General features: G+C 46.1%; 1 protein-coding gene across 15 annotated transcripts in view; it reads right to left on the reverse strand.

The window, feature by feature from the left end:
- FGFR2 (fibroblast growth factor receptor 2) overlaps positions 1-21052 on the reverse strand; it is a 103762-nt gene that overhangs the window by 34394 nt on the left and 48316 nt on the right. For all 15 annotated transcript variants that reach the window (XM_070470306.1, XM_070470305.1, XM_070470303.1 and 12 more), the window contains 2 exons: positions 18075-18198; positions 578-768 (listed from right to left, as the gene is read on the reverse strand). In XM_070470306.1, coding sequence (XP_070326407.1) covers positions 578-768; positions 18075-18198 — 315 coding nt within the window. The remainder of the gene's footprint in view (positions 1-577; positions 769-18074; positions 18199-21052) is intronic.

Genomic DNA, 21052 nt, shown 5'->3' on the forward strand with positions numbered 1-21052 from the left:
AAGGTTTCCTTGTTCTACATTTCACACAGGCAGAAATACCTTCTCAAGTTTAGCATCTAAACCACGTGTGAAAGAATTTCAAATGCTAAGGGATTTCTTTTAAAAGGAAAATCTAAATTGTTTCTAAAAGGTGGCTACTAAAATCTGATCCTAACATCATATTAAGAGAAAACAACATCAGTGGAACAATAAACGTTGCTACAACACCTAAAGTTTATAACGCTCTTTCCAGCTACTCCAATCCATTGATCTGCACAACGCCCTGTAGGGGAGATATTATCACGATCCCCACTTTTATAGATGTGCAGCTAAGCCTAAACATCTCATCTAAGATCTCTGGGCTGATAAACAGCTCAACTATTCTGACTCCAACTTTGGTAGTCCTCCCACTGCCCCACGGCTCCCTTCTGAGATTTTATTAGCAAGCCTAATGATCTGATAATTCTCAAACACACTCTGTACTGAACACATACACGAGTCATCTTCTCTCAAATTCAAAAGGAAATCAAAGAACTTGTGGCCAAACTCATAAGGGGAAACCCAGTCATGGGTATCTTTGGATTCAGAACTTGCTCACCTTCAGAACCTTGAGATAGGGCAGCCCGTCGGGCCCGTATTTACTGCCATTCTTTTCCACGTGTTTGATCCACTGGATGTGGGGCTGGGCATCGCTGTACACTTTGCAGACAAACTCCACATCACCTCCAACCACGGTGGAGGCATTTGCCGGCAGCCCAGCTTGAAGGATGGGCCGGTGTGGTGATCGCTCTGGTGGAGACACAGAAGGAAGGGGGAGCGGGGACGGGACATGGAGAGATGAACAAATAAGTCGTGTTGTCCAGAAGGCTGCTAGTGAACTCAAGCCAAAAAGGCCTCGAGTCTGCTGGCTGACTCTTTTGAAATAACACCACGGCCCGATGCATAACAAAAAACAACTTCAAAGGAGATGGCTGGAGCACGACCCTTGTAAAGAGTACTTATTTAGAGAGCTGAGAAAAGAACTTACTACATTCTCAAGTCATTGTTGTCCATGGCCACCTAATGAACAGGAATAAGATTTTATTTTGAGGATCTAAAAGATAAATGGTGAGGGAAAGAGTGCCTCTTCTCTTATTCCATTTGGGACCATTTCAGAAACTCACCTTGATCATCAGGTTAACATCTCAGGGACTAACTCTGAGGTCACCCTGAATTCCAAAATGGCACCCATAGGCAGCGTCTCCCCGCACCTTTCTAAGATGCTCTGGGGAAGATTTACAGCCCTTGTTTTGAAAAGAAAATAAACTAAAATCTAAAGCCCAAACTAACGAACAACTGGTTTCATCCCTTTGCTGTGGAGTTCACTCCATTTGGTCATTCTTTGTCCCACGCCCCGTTCACCACCCTGGTAAGTACTACGGATCACTGTGTGTCCCAGGCTAGATGCACAGGCAGATGCTCCTTGGCTTACTCAGACGTGGCACCAAAAGAAACACAAAGCAACACTGGTTCACAAACCCTGGCGCCGTCTCAGACCGTCTTAAAGGAGGCCCCACGGTGGGTAAGCCAGCAATTACTTTCCACCCTCACTTGTCTGCGTCTCTCTAGGGAAACTTTCCAGTTCAGGGGTGGTCTTTGCAGAAACCGTGCAGAGGCAACCGCATCAAGATGCAGGAACTACGTAAGGTTCCTCAAGAATCGAGTAACAGACCAGCCTGCTGCGTGATCCTGTCCACAAAGACAGTCCACATAATCACAAATGGACCAGAGCCTCCCTACATAGCAGCTCGGTCAAGAGTCACACACCAAAAGAGACTCCATGCACAAATATCACCCCATGCCCACCGACCTGCACGTACCTGCTCCCTGTCTCCCTCCCCACACCGTGGTACCGCTGCCTTTAACTTCCAGCCTAAACTATCACAAGGGAAATGAGGACATCCCAACCAGCCTGATAAACCGGAGATGTCTCCACACCACACCCGAGCATCCCCAAGCATCACACTGCAAACAGCAAATTAGAACGACAGCTATCTAAGCCTTTCTATATTGGGGCTTTCAGATTAAAATGTCATTCAGTGGAATTTGTTGGACAGGAGCCAGACCATGTGCAAATTGATTTTACTGCATAAGCCTGTGGCTGGCTTTTAAAAACTTAAAAAAAAGAAAAGAAAAGAAAAAGTGCTAGCAGTTACTCTTTAGCACATTTCATTCTAGAGTCTTCCATCATTTCACAAACACCTTTATTTTTACATTAAAAAGATAGGATTGCAGAGCCCAAAGAAGGCATTCATTTGCCATGGTATCACCCACATGGGCTAAGCAAACAGCTCAGAAGTCAAGGCTCCTAGTCCTGGGGGTAGAAAATCTCAAAGCTGGAATCTTTTCAAGTGTCACTAGAAACACTCACTGCTTGGCTATGACACCACCCCAGTGATGGGTCACTGTGAGCTCCCGGTCAGGCCTGGTGGCCAGGTGGATGCAGCACGGACCTGCCAGAGGCCAGCAGGGACAGAGCTACGGTTCAACCCTAGCTTACCCCATGCATGTGAAAAGAACAGAGTTAAGTCCACATACACTCTCCCCACCAGGCCTCCTCCTAAGAGACTTAACAGCCCAAGGGGCGCTGGTCCCTCAGGCTGGACGCTGCCGGCCAAGCTCACAAAACAGGCTCCTTTGCACCCATCAAATACGGAGGCACTTTACTCCTTCCCACAGAGAAGTGAATGTTAGGTATCAGTTCCTTCCCTGGCTCAGTTTTCCAGTTTTACATGCGTGTGTTTGCATGTTCAAAAGATAAATATTTACAGTGGACCTAAATATTTATTCTTAGAAACAAAGGTACTATAAAATCTTAAATGTCATAAGCCAGATCAACTGAATTTCAAACCAAGTCCCCTTTCTTCAACATGCTTGTTTCTCATAAATCGTTTCACAAGCAAACATTGTGCATGTAATACCAAATAATGATGCCGTGAACAATGAGGGCTTTCATACGGCACCGCAGCCCTGGCCTGCGCCAGCCTTCAGCAGAGAACTTCGTCACTGGGGTAACACTGGCAGGGCCCGCGATGGAGCTGCAGTCTTGTTTTACTTGTGGTCAATGTGCTGCTGAGCTCCAGTTATTAAGTTATTCCACTGCTATCCGGACTATGTTCACCCAAGAAAAGAAGAAAAAAAAAAGCACCATCTTCGCAATGGTTTCATGTTATTGCATTTGCAAATTACAGCATACCAAATGTTACCACTTACAGTGGTGAATTCATCCTTTCAAATTTTCTCACCTTATACAAAATAACCTCTGAGCCACCCCCTCTCCCCCTCGGCCCTTTCTCACTTTGGGTACAAAAACTGCAAGCTGGATCACTCTGTAATCGAAACCTTACACCACCTTCCAAAACTTATTACAGCTGCCTTCAGTATAAAATGAAACCTTAGAGAATGTTATTTAAAATGTTTTTAAAAAGTCAGTAGGCCTCATGTTTCGTTTCTCCACATCAGGCTTTGATTTCCTTTGCAACCTTATTCTCTGCCCTTAAACAAGTCGGAGAACGAGGCCTGAAGCATCTTGGAAGAGATCCCAGGATGCCAGGCTCTGCCAAGAACGGTGTTCCCCTTTCTCAGATCCTTCAGCAACCACTCTTCCCTTGTGTCCATCAGACCCCCAAGAACGGGGATCACTAGTGAGAGGATGACAACGCCTGGACTCCCGTTCTAACTTCTGAAAAACTGGGGTGAACGCAGGGCGCAGATGGCAGGTAGGAGAGCAGGCTGGGGGGCAGCCCCCAGGAAGCGGGCAGTCCCTCCCAGGCCCAGGCCAGCAGGCATTGAGAAAGCAGGACAGGGCCAGGGCCAGGACAGTGGGCACAAAGCCCCTCTAAGAGCGAACGTGCTCTCCTCGGCCCTGGGGGTACACTAATGCCCTTGGGTCTGCAACATTTTGGGGGCAGCAAACTGATAAAAAAGAATTTGGTGTGTTGTTCAGTTGCTAAATCGTGTCCAACTCTTTGCAACTCCATGGACTGTGTGGCCTGCCAGGCTCCTCTGTCCATGGGATTTCCCAGGCAAGAACAGTGGAGTGGGTTGCCATTTCCTCCTCCCGGGGATCTGCCTGGACCAGGGATCGAACCCACGTCTCCTGCATTGGCAGACGGAATTCTTTACCACTGAGCCACCAGGGAAGCCCATAAAGAGAATCAGGCAATGAATCATCTCTGGATGAGAGAATAAAGCCCAGAGCTGGCCCATCTCCTGTCCTTCTGTAATCACAGAAGTCATATCTCCTCTACCAGGAAGGATTTCCTTTGAGGCAAGGGGTCTCTCACAGCATGTTTAACTCTCAGCTATTATAGAAACCAGATTTTGCTCTTTATAAGGGGAGCGATATACACATACAGAAAAGCCAACAGGCATCTCATCTCTGTGTTTTTACTGAAATGTTTAAAAATACATATTCTGAGTTCAGCAGGTTGCCGAGGTACAGTGCACGGGCCGGAAAGAAGATGAGCACCCTTACAGTAGAGATTCTGAGGTCCCTGCGTAAGCTCCAAATTTAGACGGAATGGAAGGCAGTCCAAAGGGTGCGGCTGCAGCCGATGGGACAGTTGGCTGCCTAGCTGGAATGAGGTTCCACCAAATAAACGTGTAGTAAGCACAGCCTGGAGTGCTTTAAAAAACACATTCTCTCCCCCGCATTCTCCCTCTCACTCCCTTTGTCAAGTACTCCAAACCAGTCGACTTTACCGAAGCAGAAGGCCCAGCTGCTAAGAGTCTACATTTTGAGACAGGCTCTCTCAAATCCTACTCTGGAGCTGGGACCAAGACTGCAGGAAGAAAACAGCCTGTTTCATTCCAAGGGGTAATTATTGAGAAGGAGAGAGAGAAAATACCTGAGTGACAAAGAATAAATCTTTGTTAATTGACCATTTGAAACTTTATAACATGCCCGTCCCTCCTCTGGACATAATAATATGTTTGCTCGTAAGAGATCTATAACTTTTGCTCTTACACAGCAAAGGCCATAAAAAACGTCCACTGGGCAGAAAGGCCTCCTGTCCATGGGCTCCGTAAATACACATCCCCAGGATCAGGAGGAGAACCAGCTTCTTAAATTACACCTATAAATTAATCAAGTCCGGAGTCACCAATTTCCCAGCACACACTGGTCTTCTAAGTATTTCTCCACAAAGTTCAGCAGCGCTTGCCACAAAGAACCATTTCAAAGCCACACTCTCTGGCAGCAAAACACGGAGAGACTCCAATCACAGTGCATGCCCAGGACCGATCTGGAAACAGCGAGCCTCCTCCTTCTCGGGCACCCATTCATTTCAGGGACGTGAAGAACCCTGCCTGCCCTGTCTTTAAATTAAAATCAAAATTGAATTACCCCTCCTCTGAAATGGCAGTTTCTTAGCAACTCCAAGGGGCTGAATAGGGAAAGAACATTCTGCGATTTGGAGGACACGTGAAAACAACTGAGAATTCTTGCTCCTAAAGCCCAGCCTCGCTTTTTTTCTCAAGAGTAGGCGGTGGTGGCTTTTGTTGCATTAAAAAAAAAAAAAATAAAACGCACTAAACGAGTTAGCATGAGGCCTGGTTATTAGGAGAGCCGATCAAAAGCCTCTGATGTTTGAGGAGCCCAAGAACCTGCGAAAGACCTCACACTAATTACAATTAGTAGAATGAGTTCATTGCCTTGTCAAGACTCTGCCGAATATGCCCTCAAACCAGCCAGACTACATCTAACTGGGTTCTGAGTTTTCTTTTCCCTAAGCTTCCTCCGGCATCTAGAGACAGGCACGAAAGGAGGTCAGAACCAAAAAGTAAGCTGGAGGAAGAGGGACAGTGAGGACATAGGATGAGAAGGAGTGCTGCTCTCTCAGACATGGTCAACGCATCCATAGCCAGGATTTTGCTTGTCATTTTTCAGAAAGGACTAGGGGATGCTGGGTACCAGAAATTACTTTAAAAAAAAAAAAAAAAAGGAAAAGTTCACTTTGGTAGAAGGTGACTAGTTTGCTGCTCTCTTTCCATCCTACATGTAGCCTCATCTTCCTCCTGCTTGGATATCTGATTCTAGGGGTTCTAGAGGAAGTGGCCTGGGGAGTCAACTTCCTCCAAAACATACGTGTGTCTCTGCAGAGAGAGCAAAGTCTGGGGAGCAAGCTGGTTTGGGGAAAGCCAAAATGTTCTCCCCAGCACTGAGGTTCCTCAGTGACTTAGGGAGGCTGCGCTGTGTGAAATGCTAGAAGCAAAACACCACTAATTCCTTTGTGCTTGCTCAATGAGGTGGAGACGCAGGGTGAAGCGCTGGCTGAGGCTGGATGCACTGGGAAGCCCAACGCAGGCAGAGGCATGGTGCCTTCCCTAATTAATGTCATAGACGGTATTATTTGGCTGGGAGTTGAGTGGCTTCTACCAGCTGGGTGTCAATTTAGGTCTTCTGGGGCAAATTACGGGAGCGGGGCCGTGCATTATTTACACCCCAAATGTTTATGATACCCTCATCTCTGTGTCTTCAAAAAGTTAAACTGGATGTGAAAATGCTTTGGTGGCCACAAAGGTATGCCAACTTTAGGTTCAAATGTGCCCTTTCTTTTGTGAAAAGGCTTTGGGATGATGAAAAAGTTCTGAGATGGACACTGGTACAGTAACAACTGTACTTAATGCCACTGTACTGTATCCTCAGAAACAGTTGAAACGGTACACTTTATGTTATGTATATTTTACCTTAATTTTTTTTTAAAGAAACATGGCAAAGGTGGCAATCTCAGGGGGAGAGCTAGTCCCAGGGATCCTGGAAAAGCCGCCTTCTCAATTAGTTAAGCATGTTTATCTTGTCCGGTTGACTAAATGAAGGCTTTCCTCTCACCAGGCACAAGGTCCCTGCCTGTATTGTGCTTGGTTTTCAGGCTGATGCAAAACTCAGACGTCAGTCTCCCTCCTGAGGAGCTGGGGTAAACACAGCTGAGCACAGTCATGCTGGGGAGCTCCATCACTGAGCCTCAGCACCCCGCCACTTGCTTCAGCCCATGCAACATCTTTCAGGAATGCAAGGTTATCAGCTGGTGTCTGCAGAGCTGGCTTCCCTTCATGGGAAGAGGATGTTGGAAATGTTAAAAAAAGAAAAACAAAAAGCTCCAGGATCGAAATATACCCTCTTGTTACACAGGTGGAACTCTGATTTAGATTTTTTCCCCCCAAATAATTTTCAAAAAAGCTTAAAAAAAAAAAAAAAAAAAAACCATGGGGGAGTCCCCAAAGACAGCAGTGCTCAGAATGAAGCTGTTTAGGATGAAGATGTTGGTGCCCAAAAAGATCCAGTGAATCTACATCTAGAAATAGGTCCTAGAAAAATATTAACCCAGGTGGCCAACAAACAGGTGTGAGCAAAGTCTGTCAATGGAGCCTCTCTTGTAACTGGAAAACAAAAGATGAATATAAGCTAAATACTCAGCAAAAGGGGACAATTAGATAAATTATGTCCACAACAGACAGTACACAGACCACTGGAAAGACTGAAGCAAAAAGCTATGCGCAGACACGGAAAGATGTCCACAGCAATAATGTTGATGCTTTTATCAACTTTCACCATTAAAAAACCTGACTTCAAGAGGAAATCCAGAAAAACCCATCGTGCTCATCTCTCTGATGCCTGACTCCTGGGGCTGTTCAAGCAGAAGCAAAAGCTTTCAGCCCATCTGAGCAAACAAGAAATGCCTCCCTTTGGTAACGAACCACAGGAGAAGTTAGACATTAAAACCCCATTTGTTTTCTTAGAGGCATACTCAGGCCCTGAAAATAAAAGTGATTCTAGAGAATAGTTCCTTGATCATAAGCAGCAGCATCTAAAGGGAAGCTTCAAAATAGTCACCCAGATCACAAAAGGCTCCAATCTGAATTCTTCTTTCTTCACCATCCAAGCCAGATGAGAGACCTCGGGCCAGCCCTGCCCACTACCCACTGATCACTCAATGACGGTTCACACTCAAGGTGGTTTTGTTTTGTTTGGCCAAAATGTAAAAATTTAAAGGACTAAATCCTTGATCTTTCAGTTTCAGTCCAGAATGTATACTGAACCAAACAAAATGAGGGATTCCTTTTCTAAGTAAAGCACAACTCCCAAAATGATTCCTCCAAAACAATATCCATTGCTTATCTTTAAAAAGAGCACTTTCACACGGAGACAATAGAGAATATGTCTGGGGCACCTTCTGACCTGTGATTTGCACACTGATTTGGGATGGACAGAATTCCGGTAGGCTTTATTTGAGAGAATTCTCTAAGTGGGAGGCTCTGGGAGAAAGAAAAAAGAGTTCTATCGAGATCCAAGAAGCTCCATTTCTATTTTATCACCTCACTGCGGCCGTCTGGGGGGATTGTACTGTGACCTTACGTGCCCAAGAGGCCAAAGCACGTGTTCCATTCAACCAACCGTCCCAAACACCCTGTAGGCCAAGCACCAGATGCCCCACAGATAGAGGATTAATCATTACAATACAATCAATAGACATGACCCCTGTGGAGTGATCTTTCCCTCCAGACCAAGGCAATGATGTTCTTACCTCCACATTGCTCTCTTCTCAGGAGGAGGAACAGAAAAACTTCCCCACAGAAACACTAACACTCTCCCTTCAGCCTTTTCTTCCCCACTTCCCCACCTGTATCTGATCTGCTTTTGATGAAAGACAGTGTCAGTAACTCAAGATGCCACCTTTCCAATTCAAACCTGCTCTTGAAGTTGGGAGCACATCCTTATGACGATAGGTCATTTCTCCCCTAGCTTCCTCTGACTATGAAAAGAAACCAAACACAAGACCCCATTGCAACAGCGGGGTATTCTAAGGGTGGGGGAGTTCATAAATGCATTCTGGTGGAACTACTGTTTCAGAGGGGAAGGATTTGTTGGTGTTTCTACATTCATCTTAATGAGAATAGGCATAATACAACCCAACAGAGGTCTTTTGTTTAAAAAGGTGATTGGTAATTGAAGCTGTGTGAGCTTAGGGAGAAACTAGGAAGATTCCTTACATTAGAATTTGCAGTCCACTATTCTTGCCTTGGAAGGAAAGTTATGACCAAACTAGATAGCATATTAAAAAGCAGAGACATTACTTTGCCAACAAAGGTCCATCTAGTCAAGGCTATGGTTTTTCCAGTGGTCACATATGGATGTGAGAGTTGGACCGGGAAGAAAGCTAAGCACCGAAGAATTGATGCATTTGAACCATGGTATTGGAGAAGCCTCTTGAGAGTCCCTTGGACTGCAGGGAGATCCAGCCAGTCCATTCTAGGGGAGATCAGTCCTGGGTGTTCATTGGAAGGACTGATGCTGAAGCTGAAACTCCAATACTCTGGAGTTTCCAATACTTTTCCAAAACTCCACTTCATGCAAAGAGCTGACCCACTGGAAAAGACCCTGATGCTGGGAGGGATTAGGGGCAGGAGGAGAAGGGGACAACAGAGGATGAGATGGCTGGATGGCATCACCGACTCGATGGACATGAGTTTGAGTAAACTCCAGGAGTTGGTGATGGACAGGGAGGCCTGGCGTGCTGCGATTCATGGGGTCACAAAGTCGGACATGACTGAGCAACTGAACTGAACTGAACTGAACTGATTCTTGCTGGGCGGAGAAGGCAATGGCAACCCACTTCAGTACTCTTGCCTGGAAAATCTCATGGACGGAGGAGCCTGGTAGGCTGCAGTCCATGGGGTTGCAAAGAGTCGGACATGACTGAGTGACTTCACTTTCACTTTTCACTTTCATGCATTGGAGAAGGAAATGGCAACCCATTCCAGTGCTCTTGCCTGGAGAATCCCAGGGATGCGGGAGCCTGGTGGGCTGCCATCTATGGGGTTGCACAGAGTCAGACATGACTGAAGCAACTTGGAAGCAGCAGCACTCTTGCAGGGACAATTCCATGGACACAGGAGCCTGGTGGGCTATAGTCCACAGGGTTGCAAAGAACTGGACACAACTGAGCATGCACACATTCAATGTTAAGAACCACAAACCCCCAAATATAAGTTACTCCAACTGTTTCTTATTATTTCAATTCAGCACACACTGATCAAAATCTTGCTAAGTTCTAATTCAATTACTAGGGACCCTGACTGCCACTGATGAATTTACATCTTCATGCCATGCTAACTTGCCCACACTCTGATAGCAGCAAGCTTTCTCTCTGCCCTCTGCTCCCACCTGAATCATTTCCAGCTACGGTGAAGAGACCCTCTTACAAAATGCTGTAAGTCATACACTTATCTTTAACACGTCTACATCCTCTTTGCCCACATCATAGACTCAACGCCAAAGACTAGACAGGAGATCAAATATTAGCCCTCTCCCCAGGCACATCTCAGCCAGGCCCCCTGCCAGAATAAAAAACAATCAATAAAGCTTCCTTCTTCAACTCTGGGGCAGAGGGCAACTGATGGGTTGCAGAGAACATGGCATACATGCTGATGTGGCAAAGTTCTAACATGTCCCATCCAGGCCAGCATGTGCCTGCTCCAACCCCAGGAGCTGGCAGCCATGGGTACCACCTGCTCTCAATGCCTGGAAGGAGTCACCTCGAGTTGGTGTTAGTCCTGCAGGAAGCATTTTCTGCTGGTCAGTAGATCTGGGGCCAGTGTAACCACCCACTGACCAGTTCTTGCCCCTCGAATACCTGTTATGAAATAGGTATGAAAACCCGCTCTGGAGCAACCAAGAAGCTCGTTAAACAGTAGCTACTGAAGGAAGTTTTGAAATCTCTGTCCTGAAGGGAAGGAGAGGACCATCCACTCCTTTAGCCAGGGCTGGGCTGAGTGTGCATGTCTCAGCTTAGAGCTGTGAAAGAAGGTGTGGGACCTTCTAATGACAAGACTAGCAATCACATGGGTCCCATTATTTAAAAGCACCACCCACCTACTGCACCTTTCCAGTGGTGCTACAGGAAAAGCATGTCATCACCCCCATTTTACAGATGAGAAAACTGAGGCTCAGAAGTTCCACAACTTTCAAGGCCACAGAAATAGCAGAGGACGCAAACAGAATTTGAATCACTCACTCACATAATTCCCACAAGAACCTCCAGAAGTGCTACCCGGCAAGGAGTGGAGACCCCTGAGGGTTAATGTGACAGCAAGGTTAGGAAGAGGAGAAGGAATTGGCTGCTGAAGACACAAAAGCAGTGAGACTTTGCTTCCTACTCAATCCCCACTGGAGCTCCAAGATTCCATGTCAGTGTTAACAGGCTCACTTAGGAATGCACCACTGTGACCTATTCCCTGGCATGGCACCTTAATCCATCATCAATAGAGGGGCCTTCTGCCCCCCTCCAGCTAGATTTCACAACGCCGAGCTGGCACACAAAACCAGTATCAGGAGAAACACCAAGTCTTAAACTTAGAACAAGAAATGGAAAAGAATTCATTGGCAGCAAAATCATGAATATGGAAAATCAAATGAGGTCTGGCCAGGAAGCTTCTAGGTCAAGATGCTTCAAGTTAAGAACCCCAAGGGGCTCTGTGGAGCCGAGGGCTGGCGAGTGCCAGGGAAATGCACAAGAGCTATAAGTTGGAAGGCGAGAGTCAGGTGTTGGACGCATTTAAATCTCCATATACACAGTGTTGCATTGTTTCATGCTACCTGCACCATGGCTGCCCTCATCACACAGAAAAACAAAAGCAGCATCCAGGAACCACCATGTGATGGAAGCCAGGACACAGAAGGGTCTTCCATAAGAAGCAAGTGGCTGGAAATGATCCTAATTTTGAGAGCCTCAGTAATAAGCCAAAAAATGAAAGTCGCTCAGTCGTGTCTGACTCTTTGCAACCCCATGGACTGTATAAACCATGGAATTCTCCAGGCCAGAATACTGGAGTGGGTAGCCTATCCCTTCTCCAGCCAATCATCCCAACCCAGGAATTGAACTGGGGTCTCCTGCATTGCAGGCAGATTCTTTACCAACTGAGCTATCAGGGAAGCCTGATCCAGCCAGTTAATTAACAAACTACAACACCATTTCTTCTTTTTTCTTAAAGCCTACTTTGTTCCAATATCCCCCTCTCCCCGCCAAAACAAAGGTCCACTGCCCTGCAGAAGTGTGGTTTCAGGGGCTCTGACTTGTCCCAGTCTCCTTCCTATGGCCCAGGGATAACACAGGGTCCTTTGTCTTCCTAGGACGGGGCTGCCCCGAGCAATAAACAACTGACATGACTTCTCCCACAAGGACGGGCTGCCAAGCGCTCCACGCCAGGTGTCAGCCTCTTAGTCAGGCCCATCAGTCAGTGTTCACAGTGACAACTTCACTCCTTCCCAACACACACCTGAGGGACAGGCAGCACTGCGATGGATTCCCTCCTGCTTTCAGGCTGAGTCCCATCAGGCTGAGTCTGGAGCCAAGTTAGAGCAGATTGATGTCAAGGGCCAGCGGACAGCACCGTCGTCTGCCGAGCACATCGGGACTGATGAAGGGGACCGAGTGATCCCCTCATAGCCAGAAGGGACACCTGGCCCTAAATGGCTCCCAAGCATCCGCCGAGACACTGCCTGCTGCTTACTGCCCCACGAGGACGAATCTCTGGGGAGCCGATTTATAGGAGGCACGGCTGGCCTCTGCAAATCCAGAGGACTTGTTCCTCTGGACTCAGCTGCCTGTGGGCTTTCTCTGGTGGCTCAGACAGCAAAGAACCTGCCTGCAGTGCAGGAGACCTGGGTTTGATCCCTGGGCCAGGAAGATCCCCTGGAGAAGCGAATGGCAACCCACTCCAGTATTCTTGCCCAGAAATTCCATGGACAGAGGGGCCTGGGGGGCTACAGTCCATGGTTGCAAAGAGTCAAACATGCCAGAGAGACTAACACGGCTACATGTTACCAACCCTCCCCCCCCCCGCCAAATACCCAAGGCCAGGTGCAAAGCTCACAAGTTACCCGCTGGTCTCTGGGAATGCAAAACTAGACAGCAAAAGGACACAAAGCTCATAAATCAAAGCCAAAGAAACGGTCTTTATGAGTAAGGAGCAACTGGTCTTCTGAACACTTCCCTTGCTCCTTCTCTCTCTCACTTTTTGGGGGTTTTGGCAGGAAAGAGCTGAACATGGGGTTCACCTTTCTCGAGCCTGGCTGCAGCAGCTGCTGGTCTACGCCGCAGTAATCCCGAAGCAGAGGCATCAGTGAGGGTGCAGGCAGCATTCATCTAGGATTTGAGAAGACCCAGCTCTGGAGTTCCTTTGAGATCTGGGCAAAATGACTTACCCACCTGGAACTCGGATTTTCCCGACTGTAAAATGGGGTGAGAGGTGGAAGTGGAAGTAACGAGACCAATTCAATGAACTCAAAGCTCTCAAAACGCTACAACCTTCTTCTGCAAGTTCAAGCAACTATCTTATTCCTGGGGCAGCCTCAACAACACCTTTAACCAAAGGTGGACACCTCAGCAGGATAAGTGACCGCCAGCCATTGGCCAGTTCCATCATGCCATCCAGTTTGTTCAATAAGACTTTCGATTGACTCAATAAAAGCCATTTAGGATGTCTTTTGACTCTCAAAGGAGTTTCCGGTTTGGCAAAAAAGAAAGCAGCATCTGTTGCTAGCCACCTAGTACCCACTGGGTATTTTCATCTTTTAGACCAACAAATTTCTCAAACCACCAAACTGGGTTGAACTGTGGCCCCAGAAAAGATAAGCCCACACCTTAACTCCAGGAACCTGTGAATGTGACGTTATTTGGAAATAAGGTCTTTGTGATTAAGTTACAGATCTCAAGAGGAGATCACCATGGATTGAAGATGAGCCCCAAATGCATTGACTGGCGTCCTTAAGAGAGAAAGTGCAGAAGAAGATTTGAGAAAACACAGAGAGGAAGCCCACGGGAAGACAGAGCCGGAAATGGAGTGGTGTGTCCACAAGCCCAGGGATGCCACAGCCACCAGAAGCTGGGATAGAGGCATGAGCGCACTCCCCCTCGGAGTTTCCACAAGGAACCAACCCTGCGGACAGAGAATAAACTCCTGTTGTTTTAAGCCATCTGGGTGCTTCCCAGGTAGCTCAGTGGTAAAGAATCCACCTGCCAATGCAGGAGACACAGGTTCAATCCCTGTGTCGGGAAGATCCCCTGGGGGAAGGCATGGTGACCCCCTCCAGTGTTCTTGCCTGGAGAATCCCACTGACAGAGGAGCCTGGCGGGCTACAGTCAATAGGGTCACACAGAGTCAGACATGACTGAGTGACTGACCCCGCACACAGGCTTGTTCTAACCACCAAACAGTCTCTGAAAATATAATGGATGCAGTTCCAATTATTTATTAAGCTTTTTTTTTTTATTCTTTCAAAGTATTCATTGAATTTGTTACAACATCGCTTCTGTTGTTTTATGTTTTGGTTTTTTAGCTGCAAGGCATGTGAGATCTTAGTTCCCCAACCAGGGACCACATGTTCATGCCCTGCATTGGAAGGTGAAGTCTTAACCACTGGACCACCAGCGAAGTCCCTCAGTGATTTATTTAAATACAACTTAAGTATCAGAGCTTGATCTCTGGGTCAGGAAGATCCCCTGGAGGAGGAAATGGCAACCCATGCCAGTATTCTTGCCTGGAAAATCCCATGGACAGAGGAGCCTGGCGGGCTACAGTCCATGGGGTCACAAATAGTCTGACTGGACAGGACAGATCATGCACACATGTATCTTATATACATAAGCCATCTAGGCTATGATGTGTTAGAGCAGCCCCCAGAAAACTGATAACCCAGCACAGGGATGAGGCAGGCATCACCTCTGAGCTCAGAGCAGCTAAATCACTTGTCCCAGGTCGCTCAGTCCCCAGTGTGTGGGTAGACAGACCCGCTACGCTCACACCACCAGGCTGCGTTTATCTAATGTCAGTGGGTCTCTGCACCTTCATTCTCAGACACGAGGAGAGTGAGACCAAAAGTTAAATGACTTTTCCCAGGTTGCAGCTTCTTTCTTGGTGGCAGGGCCCTGGGCAGGACAAAGCATTTCAGCCTCATTCGCAATGAACGGTGGCAAACACTTGCCACCTCCCGGAGCCAGGTCTTTTAAAGGGAGCCCGTTTTACTATCAGCACAATTACCGAGATGTGGAGCTTCACACTAATTTTCCTTTGCAAGTAAATGGCTGAAAAGTAATGGTGTCAATTTTAATGAGGATCAAGCGAGGTTCTTAAAAGGGCTCCCATAAACCAAAGCATCTCCCTCACACACAACAATGCAACAATGGCTTGCTGTTTAATTCCAGAACACAAGAATGTCACTTAAATTACACGGCTTCTACATGAAAGTGCTTATGGGAATGCCTTTCCAAGGGAGAATTTCAATAAAAAGATCTCACCCAGTTAGATGCATCGTCATATCTAAACTGCAAGCCTATGTCTCATAGCAACAAAAATAAAACCTCGGAGAACGTGCACTAGGACAGGACTTCACTTTCGCTGGGAAAGAGTCTCTGAACTTCTGTGAAACTGAGATGTAGCTGAGAGGCTGCTACAAAGCGGCGGTATATTAATCTTGGACCTGTGGGCCACCAGAAATTCAGTGTTTGTGCCTGAATCCTTTTTGTTTCCACTTGCGGAGATGTTCAGAACGATTGTCTGCCAGCCCTGTAAGTCTGCCTGAGACCCTTCAGCTGACTCAATTCTTACTTTATTACCACTTCTCAGAGCAATTACTAGGGTTTTTGAGCAAAAATGAGAGTATTTCACACCTCCATCTTTCCTGAAAATGTCTTAGACTCCACTGACTTTTGGCTTCTATTTATAAAGAAGGTTCAAGGCTTGGAAAATTATTGGGGTTGAGCTTTCATGGATATTCCCAACCAGCATTGTGTCATTATTGGCCCACGTTTAGCTGGGCGAGCTCCCAAATTTCTGACATAATCAGGCCTTTCTCTGCATTACTCCATACACTCTACGCTCTCTCCACATTACACCACTGAATCATACGCTCTTTTCAACAAGACTGATTGCCAGGGGATTAACATTAGACAGCACAATTCCATTATTCAGCAGCCCAATTCAAATCCAACCCTAAATGCTAAGAGAGATTTCAGGGCTTCACAGAGATGAGCTGCCAGAAAGCTGAAAGGGGAGGTGGGGTGAGGGGCTTTGAATGTTTTACATAACAACTCAACCTAAAACCTACTATATAAGCAAGAGCCCTGTGGCTGAAGTGGCCGAGATATGACTCCTAATTCCTGGAATGGCCCCAACCAATCTTAATGAACAATTTGTAGACCTCTGCAAAGCCAGGATCCCCAAAGACTGCTATAGCATGATGATTTTATTCCCATAATAAATTACTTATTTTCAAAATTAAGTATTTAGAACTTTTAGCCCCAAACCTTTCTTTCCTGAAATAGAAACACTCACATGTCAAACTCAGGATGCATCAGACTCAAAGTGAAATATAAGTGGTATGTTCTCTGATCAACAGACTCATGGTACATCAATGCCAAGATAAATGCTAACTACTTTCTTCTCATATTTGAGTGTTACTTCTCTTTGTGTTTCTTTGGTAAAATATCTGTACACGGTGATTCCCACTAAGAAACATTCCACAAATATCTTTGTAAGAAAAGAGAGTATAAAACTCAGGCTTTTATGAATATCTATAGAATTTACATTATACAAAATCCTTTCATATTTCACATTAAGGATTCTGAATAATAAAATGTTAGTTTTTTTCCACTGAATACTCACAAATGGAAATTTTAACAACTGTATCTTACTTTCTAAAGCAGGGTTTCTTAAGAATTTAGTTTAACCTGCTAGAAAATTAAAATGGTTTTCTATTTAATTTTCAATTAACCTAAAACTTCAAGTAACCAAATCTATGTAATTTGGTTAATCAAACTTTTGCAAGGTTTCTCAATGGCTCTTTGGGCAATTCAAATATCTATGGGTGGTCAGGGGAGGGAATTTCCCTGGTGGTCCAGTGGTTAAGACTCCACACTGCCAAAGCAGGAGGTGTGGGTTCAATCCCTGATCAGGGAACCAAGATCCTGCATGCCATACATAAAGTGTGGCCAAAATATTTAAAAATACATACATTTATCTATGGGGTCTCTCTCCTCAAGGAGTTTATATTTTATTGAAGGAGAAGAAATGAATGCCCACATGGAAAATAAAACTAGGGCCTCATGCCCAGGAAATGATGAAGGCCTTTGTTTATGGATACACAGTGGGTGGGCAGGAGCAACCTGGCACATGGAGACGTGCAAACCGATTGGGGGACCCACAGCAAGGACTCAAGGACGGGTGGCCACTTTGAGAGTCAGGGTAGACGGCAACGAGAAAAGGTGGCTTCTACAAAGAAAAGACCTCGACCCACCATCGCAAAACAAGAAGACACGTACTTGGGGTAAGTTTATCAGTTCTCTAACAACACAGCAAAACACCCTTTCTTCATCAGTTACAACAAAATCCATCATAATAGACCAGACTTGAGAAGAAATTTGAGTTTCTAGGACAACAAGCTATGTGGTCTTAAGATATTTCATGAAAATAGCTTATTTCTCTAAGCATTTAAAGTATTCATCAGCCCATTAAAACAGTTCTCTTTTCACAGAAGAAATAGGTTCTAGGAATGAATGTTGAACTTGTGGTGTCTAATGACTTTCTTCTGATGGAACTGAATGGTTCCTGATGTTAACCTTCCTCCAACCAGCTATAAGCTCAGTCATTATAATATGTTTTCCTTTACTCTTCAGCCAGCATTATACAGTAGACCTTCTTTCAAAAACAATGCTCCCCCACAGCCTAACTGGACCCATTCCCTACACACGCTAATGTTTTTTTCAGAGAAATCTCAGCTTCCAAACATCAGCACATTTCACATCACATCCACATCACACAAGAGGATGCTTGGGAGCCAAGGGGACCATGATAAACACATGTAACTCAGCTAATCAGAAACAGAACACTGTCAAATGACAGACGCATCCTTCTCAAATGACAGCCTGTATTTAAAAAGAATGAAAACAAACCAACTCTCCTGAAAGCACAGGGAGAAACAAGCTCACTTTCACAACTTCAAATGAGTCAAGCTGCAGCAGGATGGCACACGGCTGGCACTCGGGGAGAGGTAAACTCACCAACAACATCGAGGTGGTACGTATGATTGATGGACCCATAATCATTCTCCACCACACACGTATAATTTCCTTTGTCAGATGGGACCACGCTTTCCATAATAAGGCTCCAATGCTGGTTTCGTACCTGCAAAGAGAAAAGGCGGTTACTGGACAAGTTTAGTACAGAATACCAGGTGCTGTGCTTTCGTGATTTGAGAAGAAGTTGAGAGAGGAAAGGAAGGTAAAGAAGAATCATCTGAATTCTGAAGTTTCCTCATAATAAGGACTCAGACTGGTAACAAAGGAAAACCATAGGGATCGTCACAGTGAACGTCTGGCAAGCCGGCATTGACATGCTCAGATACAAGAGGGTGTGGAGGAGGTCGATCATGTCGTGGGCTTGAGGGTTCCTCCAGAAGCTGCCAAGTGGCCAGGGGACACATCACTAGCCCCCAGGTGTCAGTGTTCCTGGGCAGGTAAGCCTCAGACTGGTCATCCACTGGGAACCCTGAGACTCCATGGCACCGAGGACCCACAGAGAGCCAATGCCAGGGATGTGAACACACACTGGATACCAGGTGTCAGGCTGGCCAAAACGTTCACTCCGAAAGATGTTACAGGAAAACCCGAACGAACTTTATGGCTAACCCAATATTTCCCTGAGCACTCCTTTCAACCTCAGCCAGTTTAAACTTAACTCCTCCAAGGAACCCACGAGGTAGCTGCTGTTACTGTTCCTGGAGCCTTCTGGTTTGAAGGCCTCCCAGTACTTTCCATGTGGCCCTTAGATGCTACTGGGACATCAAAAGTTTCAGCTGGAAACTCAGATCTGCGCCCTGCCCCATCACTGGATAAGATGCTACATGTCCCTGAGATATATACTCAGAATTCCAAATATGGGAGCAATGAATCCTTAGGCAACTTAAGGTGTGTATCCATCTGTTTACAAAATCCTTGAGACTTTTCAAAGATAAGCAGGGAGTGAGAAAATAAGTTACTATGATTCTTACCCTAGTTCTGTCAACATGCAAACAGGCTAGATTCTAACGTCCCCACTTTGCTTTTAAAACATTTCAATAGACTCAGGTTTTCAAGCAACTATGATTTTTCCCCCCATATTTAGAACAAAATGCAGATTGCATCATTCAGGCTCACAGCTTTAACAGTTCTCTCCAAATCCATATCCTCCTTTAAAAAGGCATTTTGGACAAGGCATTCTGGAGAAGTAGAAAGAAAAAATAAAAAGCCAGGGCCTACTCATGTTAACTATCGTTTCAGGAATTCCAACTGACCTTCTGAATGATTCCCTGAGCGCGGCAAGTGTTTTCTGCCTTAATCACATAAAAACCGATAATACCAGCAGAGCCTCGGCAAGCACATGAGTGATTCAAGGAACTAAATTAGAGAAGAAAGAAAATCATCTCGTGAACGCTCCATTATACAAAACAGGAGGGCAGAGCAGCTGTCCACTTCGCAAAGCAGAGCCAACAGAGGTAAGAGATTAGGCGAACACGCTGCAGTACAACTCTCTCCGTGTCAGCCTGTCAGTTCAGCACAAGCCACCGCTACAAAGTGCAGTGACCGATGCTGAGCCCAGACACAGGACGGCTGGTCATCACTAACAGTCTTAGGAAGCACCATGGGGTGAACGCTGGACTCTACTTCTTAAGAGACTGCAAGCCCTGCATCAAGACTGAGTCCTGAGCAGTCACTTTGTCTCAGCTACTGCCTGAAGACGACTCCCCCTGTACAACCATGGAGGTCTAAGGTCCTAGAGCTGGTGAGGGGGCGCTGGTCTCACCGTCACAGGCAAGAAGTCTGGCAGTAAATGAACCTGCAGGCATCAGAGCCACAAGAGAGACAGGAGACAGTCCATTCTTTGTGTTGGGAGAAGATACATTTTCTGCCCTTGGCTGGACCACAGGCTTTGGGGAGACCCAGAACAAGAGGCTATGTCTCCTCTTAGGAGGGATAAGCACCTTCTCTGAAGCATGTATTAAAGGGATGCTCAGAAAGAGGACAAGATGTGCATGCTAAAATTTCCAGTGCGAGGAGAATGCTCTACCGAAATCCTAGGCCTCAGGGACTCCCCCGCGGCTGCAGGCTCCGTGCATGGAAAGTGCTTGATTTACCTTAGGTCAGATGAGCCCACAGTGAGACCCTCCCTCTCCCCCAACTCTCAGGAATATCAGGAATGGGACTCGCCTGGCCTCTGAGGAACTGGTCACGTGGAGGGTAACTCAGGCCCTGACGTCACCAAGCCACGTAATCCAGCGTTTAGCCCTGCTGTAAATATTCAGTTCTTTGAGCCCCCGCTCAAATGTCATGGGCCTAAGCCCTTAATCATGGCTAGTGCCTGTCTCTGGACCCCATCCAAACTGTCAATGTCTTTCTTGTGCCTGGACCCAGATTTGGCACACAGTGGATTCCAAATGGAGCTGAACCTGGACTGTGCAGAGGGCATGGTCTGCCTCAGCCCAGACGTTAAATCTTGGCATATGCAGCTCAGCATGCCACTGCCTTTTTCTCTTCTTTTTTTTTAACCCCCGGGCATATGGTCAGCCACAATCTTTCATCGGGGCTATGGCAGTACACGTAAGATCCCTCTACAGGGCATGTTCTCCCGTGGATATTTACTTCCTAGAGATGCATGACAATAACGTTAATAAGTTAACATTTATAAAATGCTTTCACAACGAGAAACACACTTACCAAACAGGGTGTTTCTGCCCTTTCAGAGACCTTGGTACTCAATCAATATTACCCCATACGATGCTGTTAATATTTATTTTCTTACACCATGGCTCCAATATTTGATTCCTTGACTTGCCACCAATTCCAAATTTTATGAGCTGTGGCATTTTCCAAATGGATGCCCTTGGAAACCACCAACATGGAGACAATTTGACACTTTTGTAGAGGACATCCTACCATTAACTATTAGTTGCTTAATAACAAGCCAAGAGACTATAAACAGTAACTCTACAAAAATAGGGTAG

This window comes from Odocoileus virginianus, chromosome 7 (assembly GCF_023699985.2).
Source record: "Odocoileus virginianus isolate 20LAN1187 ecotype Illinois chromosome 7, Ovbor_1.2, whole genome shotgun sequence".
NCBI classification, from domain to species: Eukaryota; Metazoa; Chordata; class Mammalia; order Artiodactyla; family Cervidae; genus Odocoileus; species Odocoileus virginianus.